A 10,300-nucleotide genomic window follows, 5' to 3' on the forward strand; every position below is an offset into this window, starting at 1 on the left:
CATGGCTGGGGGCCACCACCGCTCTGCCTGCCTCTGGCCCTGGCTCCATGGAGCTGAAGACGCCCAGTTCATTGAGAAAAGCTTCTGTCAGCAGAACGTCAGGCTGACAAAACCAATCCCAGGTTGCAAGACAAAGGGATACTCTTCATTGCTCTTCCTCTCTGGCCTTCTCTGGCCATTTCTGTTTCCTTCTTTGTCTCTCCTCTTCTCGCTGTCTCCCCATTTCTCCATCCCTGTACCCTCTGCTTTCCTCCGTGTCTCTGACTTGTGACGTGGAAGGGAACAGTGTTGGAGTCTGAGTTCTGTGTGGCCCACTTCCCTGCCCACTTCCGACTGTGTGGTCTTGGCCAAGTCATTTCAGCTCGCCAAGTCTCTAAAAGTGTATAATGTGGGACGCTTGGGTGGCTCAGTCCGTTGACCATCTGCCTTCTGCTCAGGTCATGATCCCAGAGTTCTGGGATAGAGCCTCACAGCGGGCTCCCTGCTCAGTGGGGAGTCTGCTTCTCCTTCTTCTCCCGGCTCGTGTTTTCTCTCGCTGTCTCTCTCTCTCTTTTAAATAAATAGACAACATTTTTTTTAAAAAAAGTATATAATGGGGCGCCTGGGTGGCTCAGTGGGTTAAGCCTCTGCCTTCAGCTCAGGTCACGATATCCAGGTCCTGGGATCGATCCCAGCATCCGGCTCCCTGCTCAGTGGGGAGCCTGCTTCCAGCCCCCCACCCCTGCCTCTCTGCCTACTTGTGATCTCTGTCAAATAAATAAAATATTTTTTTAAAAGTATAATACTTCTTTGTCCTATAGGGAGTTTTAAATGGGGGCATTTAGAGTGAATAGGAAGCACTGTGTGTTAGTGTCATTTTTCAGTCTCTGTGTCTGTCTCCCCGTCTGTCCCGTCCTCCCTGCTTCCATCTCCGTCTCTGTACAGCACCCGCATCTCTAGCAGACTCGTTCTGTGTATCTCTGGGCTTTCTGTCTTTTTCTCTGCCTTGGTTTCTCTGTCTCTCTCTCGTCAAGCTGTCGTCCAGCTCTTACCCCCAGGAAATAATTTCTCCCAGTTTCTAGCCACTGTAAGGGCGAGGGTAGAACTAGTCAGTTCGGTGTCGACAGCCTTTACAGCCCGGCATTCCTTCTCCCCGTCCTAGGGGGCCGCCCTCCTCCCTGTAATTCAGTCCAGCCAGGTTTGAATCTTTTATAAAGATACTTTACTAGAAAAAGGGAAAAACAGCCCCCCAAAGGGTGCACAATAGAAGAGGCAAGCTCTTCCCCTTCCCCTTGCGTTTCTCTGCCTCTGGGGGCGCAGACCAGGTCAAGATGGGGCCCGGAGGATGGGCAGGCGGCAGGCACAGGTGCGGGGAAGCGAGCGTGAGAGCGAGAGGGATGGGCGGCACAGCGGAACGACCAGGGGGACGGAGCCAGCCCCAAAGTCGGCCTCTCCGCTCACGGGCGAAATCCGCAAGGGCGCGGCGTCAGCGCGGGCGCAGGCACAGCTGGAAAGGCCGCGGTAAGTTGCCGAGCCCGGAGCTGAGCGGCGTCAGGTCGATGTCCTCGGGCGCCCCCAGCGGCTGCAGCGAGAAGCTCTGCAGGATGGCGGTGAGGTAGAGGAAGAGCTCCATGCGCGCCAGCGACTCGCCCAGGCACAGTCGGCGACCTGCGGGGGTGGGAGGGTGCGGAGCAGCGTTGAGGTAAGGTAGGGTGAGGGGCTCCAGTCGCAAATTCTCGGATAAAAGCATACGAAGCTAATGATTGGAGACGCCACAGAGCCTGCCTGTCAAAAGGTCTGGGAAAAATGTTTTAAGTAAATCCGAGGCCAAAAAGGATCGGGTGATACAAGGACAAGTTCATGGATTCGAATTCTGACTTTGCTGTTACTAGTTCTGCGATCTTGGGCAAGTCAGTTTCTGGGTATTTAAAATGGGGATGATTAAAATAAAATAGTGAAAATAAAATAAAATAAGAGTAGGGATGATAGTAGTGCTTCATTAGATGGTTGTGAATGGTCAGTGCAGGTAAAAAAAAATGAGAATATAATGCCATGTAGGTCATACTTCCTGTCAAATGTTACTCTAGGCCCTATGCTGATAATAATTTAATGCTAACAATCCCAAGAGGCGGGCAGAGAGGTGAAGTAACGTATTCAAGACCGTTATAGCTAGGAAATGACAGAGCTGGGGTCTGGCTGGAAAACCTAACTCTTAGCCACCACTCGAATAAGTCTTCTTAGGAGTAGAGCTTGGCACGCGGTAGGCAATATGGTAAGTGACTTATTATTATTCTCCCCTCCCCCTTTTTATTTCTGCTACTGGGTTAAACAGGAAAGATTTTTTTTTCAGGATAAAGACCAAAGCCAAGAAAAGGCGAACTGCTCGCCTGCGCCACCCAGTGGACATACTGACGGTGACCACTTCCAAGCTGAATTAATATCCTGCCTCCCGACCTCCCTCCGCAAGGATTTTTAGCCATTATCTGCCTGTAGGAACGGAGATGGAAGGGAGAACAAATGTCTCCGCACACCCAAAGTTGAGGATGCGGTGGGGTGAAGAAACGAGAGGGTTTGAAGAGTGGAATGAGGAATGTAGGTAGGAATATGGGACCCCAAAGACCCTGACTCTTGTCCGCATGGCTCTCACCAGCTGAGAAAGGCATGAAGGCAGGGTTCTTCTTGAAGGACTGATTGGCATCCAGAAAATGCTCGGGGTTGAATTCCTGGGGCGTCAGGAACTGGCTGGGGTCATAGTGGACTGTGTTAAGGAGGGTGATGATATCCGTTCCCTGTGTGGGTGGGGAGGCAGAATCAGTGGTGGTAGAAGATCTGGAAGATTCTTAAGCTGAAATTTCCACTCCACAGGACTGGAGGTCCCAGGGACTTGATAAAGGGGCATGGAGCCTAGGACTCCCAACAGGGATTCAGGAAATGTGTGTCGCTATGTGGAGTTCCAAGTGATGGGTGCTGGAAGCTGTGTTGACAGGGATGGGGGATATCACCCCTTGTCAGAGCAGATTTGGGGTTTCTAGGAATAGGGAAAGTTCTTTCAGAACCGTGTTTAGGCACAGGGCATCCCTAGGATGAAGTCTTAGACCCTGGGGATGCTGGAGAGGGGTCCTAGGAAGGGGAACTGTCACGGGGAAGGGTCTGAGGTTCAGTCCATTATAGTACTGAATGGGTCATGGGAAGGGTTCTGAGGTTCTGGATTTAAGAGCTTCAGATGTGTGCTGCTAGGGCTTCGGATGCCAGTCACTAAGGCCCCGGGTACTGATGGCTAGGGCCTGGGATCCTCCTCGCTAGAGACCCGCATGCCATTGGCAGGTCGGGGATGCCTCTTCCTAGTGTGCCAGACCTCCATTGCCAGGTGCCCAGCACACCTTGGGTATCAGGAAGCCACGAAAGGCTGTGTCCCGAGTGACGCGGTGCGGCAAGTTCATGGGGATGACGTCTGCGAAGCGCTGCACCTCGTGGATCACCGCATCTGTGTAAGGCATGGCCGCGCGGTCCTCCAGCGCCGGCAGCCGCGCGCGACCCACTACGCGGTCGATCTCCTCCTGTACGCGGGCTGGAGGTGGGGCCTGAAGCGTTAGTCGAGGGTACCGGTGGCCTCACCTGGGCTCTGCAGAGGCGTGTGCATGTGTGGGCGGGGTCCAGCCAGCGCTTCCCAGTAGGGACGCCGTTACAGGGATGACTGTGAGGGTTAGCAGGAGCCTCGAAGGGAAGGGTTGGTTTGGGAGACGTAGCTGAGGGCGAAAATTTGGTTGATGTAAGGGGCAACCAAATTTTGGGGTTGTGCGGGGTTGTGCGGGCGGGGCTCAAGGGCTGCCTGGAATTCAGGTCTCGGATGGGACTGCGGGCTGCGTTCGAGGACCATGCCGGATGGAGTTTAGGTCGAGTGGGTGGATAGTGCGAAAGCCCCGGGAGAGATCGGGGGTGGGGCAGTGCTTGGAGTCCAGGGTTCCGGGATCCGCCCAGAGGCGGGGTTTGGAGAGGTGGGGTCCCAGACCGTGCTGTGTGGGCGGGTGGTCAGACTGTGAGGGTCAGAAGGGTGGTTTCTGGCTGGCCGTGTCGCTGAGCCTCGGGGCCAGGCTCTAGCCGACTGTGAGGTCGGGACTCGCTGTGTGGTCAGGGTCGGGGTGGATCGCAAAGCAAGACTACGAGGGCGAGGTCCCGGTTCCGGCCGCCTTGGTGAACCGCTGGAGCCATGGGGATGGCGTCGGCCTCCGTGTGGGTTTGTGGACTTGGCTGGAGGGTAGGGGGTCTCGGGCGTAAACTGGAGGCCTGGGCTATCTGGCATGCTGGGCGGGGCCGTGCCCATGGTTGTGGGTGGGGCTGAGACATAGGCCAGTTGAGGCTCGTGGGGGCACGAGTGCGCAGCTGTTGTGCCCCCCGGCCCTGTGTGCAGGATCCCCGGGCCAGGCTTGGGGCGCGCGCACCTTGCACTTTTGGGTACTTCATGAGCACAAGGAAGGCGTGGCGCAGCGTGGTGCCCACAGTCTCGGTGCCGCCAAAGAGCAGGTTATGTGTGGTCATCAGCAGGGTATCCATGTGGAAGTGGCTGTGCGGGTCCTGCTTCTCCTGCGGGGGTTGAGGGGTGGGGAGATGAGCCCGGGGCAGGGAGATCCCGGCCGGGCACCGAACACAAGGCTCGGAGTCTGTGCGACCCGTTCCCCACAGATGGGCGCGACTCCTGCTGGGTGTGTCCGTTCAGTCCCTCCTCTGTTTAACTTTCTTTCCCCGGGGAGGCTGGGGAGCGTGGAAGGACTGGGTAGAGAAAATCTCTGCCGCAGCGCCCACAATTAACAGATCCTTAAGGACTTCTTAACGAGCTGTTAATTGGCGGTGGGTCCCGAGTGGCTCTGGGCTCCCAGCCGAGCCAGGTGTTCCAACTTCACCTGCCAGTTGTAGGAAGATCATTCTCAAACCCGCTGCACCCGGGATCCTTGTTGGTTTCTGGCGGGGGCGGCAGGTCAGACCAGAGATGAGACTTCCAGCCCAGGCTTACTTGTGCCATCTTGTTGAGGAAGCAATCAATGAAGTCCCGGGGAGAGCTGGGGTCGAGGGAGTCCTGGTGGTCGCGGACGCTGCGGGCGATGAGGTCCTTCATGCACCCGTAGTTCTCGAAAAGGCGTCGGTGCGGCCCGGGTACCCAGTCCAGGAGGCTCGGAAAGATGTTGTACAACTGGGGATGAGGGAGAGCGGGAGGGGTTTGGAGGATCAGGTAGAATGTGTGTCTGGGTGCGTGGGGGGTGGTTTGCCAGTGAGGTCGGGGTGGAGCTGGTAGGCTGGGGTCTTGTGGGTCAGCTGGGTTCTGGAGAGACCGAGGTGGGGCGGGGGCTCTGGGTTGTCTGTGGCAACTGGATGGGGAGATCGACCTTGGCTGGACCCCATGGTGCGACGCGGGGGCGGAGCCAGAGGGAAGGGGCGGGGCCAGACAAAGTCCATCACATTCTTTCTCTCCCCACCCGCGGTTTCCCCTTTCGGAGGACTGGAAGAACCCCCACGCTGTCCCGCCCGATCTAGGCGTCCTGACCTCTCCCCAGGGGCCGCTCATGATTTGGAAGTTGTCATTGATGAGGCGGATAATGGTGAGCAGACGCTCATCGTCGTAGTCAAAGCGGCTGCCGAAGATCACAGAGCAGATGATATTGGACACCGAGCGGCTGAGCACAAACGTGGGGTCGAAGGGCTTGCCTGAGAGTGAGGGGCGGAGTGGGTCAGGGGGTGCATCGTGCAACACCCCAGACCCCGAGAGGCGCGAGAGCGCACAACATCCAACCCAACCATGCCAGGGTGACTCGCAGCACAGAAGAAATGTCCTTGGCCACCTGACCTGCAGTGAGCGTAGCACCAGGCAGGACAGAGCCCACAACATCCTTCTGCACGATGACAACGCCACCCAACAACGGAACAGGCTGTTCTTCATGATACAACACACAGCACACACCACACAGAACAGCATGTATACAATATGCAACCCAGTATGATATCGCATACCTCACCCAGCAATGGCATGCAGCACAACACCTGATACCCAATGATCCGATGACCGAACAGACGGCAGAAAATAACACGTTAGCCACCACCACAACAGCATGGCCCAGGAAACTGAGTCTGGCGTTAGATGGACATAATTTGGGTTTCCACTCAGGTCTTGATCTCAGGGTCGGGAGATCGAGCCCCACGTGGGTCCCCGCACTCAGCAGGGAGTCGACTTGAAGAGTTTCTCCTTCTGCCCCTTCCTGCCCACTCTCACTCTCTCTGACAAATAAATCCTTTTTAAAAATACCACACAGAGACAGGGCAAGAGAGGGGCCGGCACGTAACCTATCCGGTCCCCCTACTTTCAGGAACGCCCACGGGAAGCCGATCCACCTCCAGGGGGCGCCACTCTCACTTCGGGCCAAGTGGGGAGCCTCCAAGGGTTTTGAGTTCGTGTCTACACTCTCAGGCAGTCCTGACCATTAGGTAGGATGGGTGTGAGTTAGGGGTATCAGCTAACGTTCGGGGACCCCAACCTTCAGTTTTCCTTAGCTCTGCCAGCAGGAAGCTGCCTTCCTCCAAGATCCGCTCCTCAATGCTCCTCTTCCCCATCCCGAAGTTCCGCAGAATCTGGACAGAGAATCTCCTCAGGACCTTCCACCGGTCCCCGTTGGAGAAGGCGATGCCTGGGGAGAGGGAAGGGGACAGCTCAACTGATGACTTGTCCCCAAGACTGCTGCCATCCGAGGCCCCTTTCTTGGTGTCTGCTGGAAGAGAGACTGAGAATTTGGATTCTATCCCCTTCCTGGGAAGTTCTACCCAACCCTCCAGGCTGGGTCAGGTGCCACCTCTGAACTTCCACAGGGCCCTGGGCTTCGTCACCTTAGTTCTGATCACTCTGCCTCTGTTCCCCTCTCACAGATCTGATCACTCTGGATTATCACAGCCTGATGGCTGGGCTGTGAAGGTGGGAGTGGAGGGATGGAGGGAGGGGCTGTCTTGGTCATCACTGTGTCCCTAGCATTGCCCAGCACAGAGCTTACCCCATGGGAGGTGCTGATTAATGAAAACTCAGATAAGGAAGAAAAGCAAGAGAAATAAACACTGAGACATTGGGACCTCATGCAGGAACAAGACCCTGTTCTCTTCTTTCCCTGTTCTCAGTGTCTTTGCATAGGCTGGTCCTTCTTCCAGAACACTCTCCACCTTCTGTCTGCTCCTGACTGGTGACCTTCATCTTTTAGGTCTCAACTTAGAGCTCTTCCTCCAGGAGAGCCTTTGCTGGCTCTCCCTCCCTGCCTGCCTCAGGTGTTTCCTCTGGGCTCCCACAGTTTCCCTAGCATTCCCCACCCCACCCCCAGCCCTGACCACTGTAGGTGGTCATAGCCTGTTGATGGGACTACAGTAGGCTAAGGTCTCTGGTGTGTTTCTCTCTGATTTCCCTGGAGCAAGCAGAGAACTAGATGCTAAAGAAGAAAAAAAATCTCAGTGATTGCCTTTTATTGCCTGCATTATCTCATTGACTTGTAAAAACTTTCTCATGCTAGCCAACTCAGGGTCAGAGAGAGGAAGCCACTTGTCCAAGCCACCTGTACCTGGACAGGTGAGGTCATAAGATCAAGCCCAGGAAGGGGACATGAAGGTGGAAAGTATATTTAATACACAATAGGTGGGTTTTTGCTTTTAGCTCTTTACTTCCAAATTCTGGAGCAGCTGGGACCCATCTAGTCAAGGGGACAAGGGAGAACCCTAGGGCTTTTTTAGGGGGAGAAGAGTAGTCCAAGGAGCAAGTCTTCAGGACCTCCTTTTCAACAAGAGCAACTTTCTGCCAACTTACTCTTTCTTTCTCTCCTTTGTCATTTACTGGGACCTGTCATAGATAGAAGTGATAGAAGAGGTTTGGAGTTGATGTGAGTTGCTGGATGGGTGGATCTGGGTTTGGATTGGGATGGGGATGATGATGGGGGATGAGGGGGGGTTATGGGACTCATGATAAATTGGGTTTGAGGTCGCTGATGGGAATGGAATTGTGTAGAATGGGAAGGACTTGTAGATTGGGGTTGAGCTTGGGCTTGGGTAGATATGTGTCAAGGTTGGTTTTGTTGATGGTAGTCTGATTAGGGTTGAAAATGGAACCAGGGACTGAAAACCTTAACAGGTGATTGAGATAGAAGATAGTGGGAGGGAGGGGAATGATGGTGGAGTTCAGTTTGACCAAAGGGTTAGGATGGGGTTGATAACAGATTTTAATGTGGGAACCAGGAGGGGGTTCATAATGGGAATGGAGGGAGGGAGGGAGGGAGGGAGAGGAATCAGTGTTGCAGATAAAGATGAAGTTGAGGTTGGAATCGGAAACATGGAGGTAGGGTTGACGAGGACTAGGTTGAGGTGGGTAACGTGGGCTGGGCCAGATAATTTGGCCACTTGACTGAGATGGAAATTTGATGATGTGGTTAGGCTAGAGGTGGGGATTGGGTTGAGAATGGGGTTGGAATTGGATGGAAGAGGGAATTGGTGTGGAAGTGCATTTCAAGATGGTGGTGGGATGTGGGGATGGGGAAGGTGGACCAGACTCTACCTAGATTAACACTGTCTGGCTCCACCCTAGATAGTACCATTGGTGAGATCAGCAGCCCTGAGTGTCACTAAAACTGGGAGGACAGTCTCCTACCCTTATCCCCTCCCTCAGTGTGGAATGTGTTGGGGTGGAGAAGATGGCAGACAGGCTTACCATTGCCCTTAGTGAAGTTGAAAAAGACAGGGTAGTCGCCACGACCACTAAAATCCTCCCCTTGGTCCACAAGGGCCTCCTTCACAGCTTGGTACCCGCTGAGGACCACCACGCGCCTGGGCCCCAGGTGCACCGTGTACACACAGCCATACTCCTTGCTCAGCTGGGGGTAGGAAGACAGACGTCACAGGGGCGTCTGGGGCCCTGAGACCCCCCTCCCCCAGTTCCTCCCCCCTCCTCCAAGCCTAGGTCCCTGCACCTTGGTGAGAGAGGTCAGCATGTCTTGGGAGCGAAGCTGCAGCAGGTTTCCCAGGAATGGGAGGGGCCTGGGGCCTGGGGGCAACCGGCCCTTGCCCCTTGAACTGAGGATCAGGAACAGACTGGTGAGAGCCAGGAGCACGAGCAAGATGGCTACGCTCAGACTGTCCATGGTGAAAGCAGCCGCAGGTATCTGGGGGGCAGAGTGGGAAAGGGCAGGACTGGGAAGGGAGCGGGATCCCTTCACTCCGCATCTCCTGGGACTTCCCCAGACCTTAGAAGTGAGGGCAGGTGAAGAGAAGAGAGGAGACAGGGCCAGGGAAAGGCCAGGGAATGAGGGAAGAGAAATGAGGAGGAGGGGAGGGGGAGAGAGGACACACACACGGAGACAGGCAGACAGCAGAGGCAGAGACAGTCAAAATACAGAGAGATCGACAGTAAGAGAGACAGCGACAGAACAGAGACAGAGAGAGAGACTCGTGGAGATAATGAGGGATACGGAAAAACCAAGCGAGCTATCTAAGTATCTATAAATGTCCGCCTATCACCTATCTATCTGTCTGTCTGTCAGTCATCAGCTATCCTAGACCAAATCTCACACAGGGACAGTGATAAGAGATAGAGACACACAGGGCCAGAGACAGACAAATGAAGACGGAGAACTAGAGAAAGGCAGAAGAGAGAGTTGGAGAGACGGAGAGACACGTGCTTCCCGAGAGACACACAGACAGACACTGAAAGAGAAAGGGCAGGAAAGAAAGAGCTAAACAGAGACTGAGGGAAAGAGGGAGTGACAGACACAAAGGAGGGATGCGCAGAGACAGGCATACAGACACACACATGGAACATTACGCAGAGACACGCAGAGACATAGTCCAAGACAGACTGAGACAGAGAAGGGAGCAGAAGCAGAAGCAGAGGGATATCAATCAGGGGTTCTGAGCCCAGGGGCTCAGTGCAGAGAGAGGTGCCCCCTGCTGGGTAAACGCTGGTACTAGCCGGTGCCCAGCCCCGCTCGGGACTGTAAAACCTGGTCGAATGAACGAACACAGAGCCAGAGAAAGCCCCAGAAAGACAAGCCCAGGGACCTCGAGGACCGTCGGAGGGGATGACAAGGGAGATCCCAGGCAGTTTGCCAACTGAAGGGAGATGAAGCCGGTGAGCCCTGTCTTGAGAGCCATCCTCCTCTGTGACCTGCACCTGGCCCTTTACCTGCTGAGCTTCCGGGCAGCAGAAGTGTGATCTGCTCCAGGTCAGTGCCCTGCAGCTCTGCGGATGCCTGGGGGGTGGGGGCTGCCTTTAAATCATCTCTGCCCACACCCCCTGCCCCCCGCCCTGTGTTTTCTC

General features: G+C 55.1%; 1 protein-coding gene across 1 annotated transcript; it reads right to left on the minus strand.

Moving 5' to 3' along the window:
• Positions 1 to 1,178: 1,178 nt before the first annotated feature.
• Positions 1,179 to 10,284, minus strand: LOC308358238 (cytochrome P450 2F5). Its single transcript, XM_080828383.1, has 10 exons — positions 10,166 to 10,284; positions 8,955 to 9,146; positions 8,696 to 8,858; positions 6,501 to 6,650; positions 5,516 to 5,676; positions 4,988 to 5,164; positions 4,419 to 4,560; positions 3,360 to 3,547; positions 2,627 to 2,768; positions 1,179 to 1,647 (listed from the first exon to the last, which is right to left on the minus strand). Exons 2-10 carry the CDS (start codon positions 9,123 to 9,125, stop codon positions 1,466 to 1,468), a joined length of 1,476 nt encoding a protein of 491 aa, XP_080684509.1. The 5' UTR covers positions 9,126 to 9,146; positions 10,166 to 10,284; the 3' UTR covers positions 1,179 to 1,465.
• Between the last annotated feature and the right edge of the window lie 16 nt (positions 10,285 to 10,300).

This window comes from Martes martes, assembly GCF_963455335.1.
Source record: "Martes martes genome assembly, chromosome: 17".
Lineage (NCBI taxonomy): Eukaryota > Metazoa > Chordata > Mammalia > Carnivora > Mustelidae > Martes > Martes martes.

Excerpts from the sequence above, each read along its gene's own strand:
- LOC308358238 (XM_080828383.1), bottom strand. The coding sequence starts at position 9,125 with ATGGACAGTCTGAGCGTAGCCATCTTGCTCGTGCTCCTGGCTCTCACC. Across the intron at positions 6,651-8,695 it reads CAACTTCACTAAGGGCAATG|GCATCGCCTTCTCCAACGGG; the intron begins GTAAGCCTGTCT and ends CCCTCTCCCCAG. Across the intron at positions 1,648-2,626 it reads CTTCATGCCTTTCTCAGCTG|GTCGCCGACTGTGCCTGGGC; the intron begins GTGAGAGCCATG and ends CCACCCCCGCAG.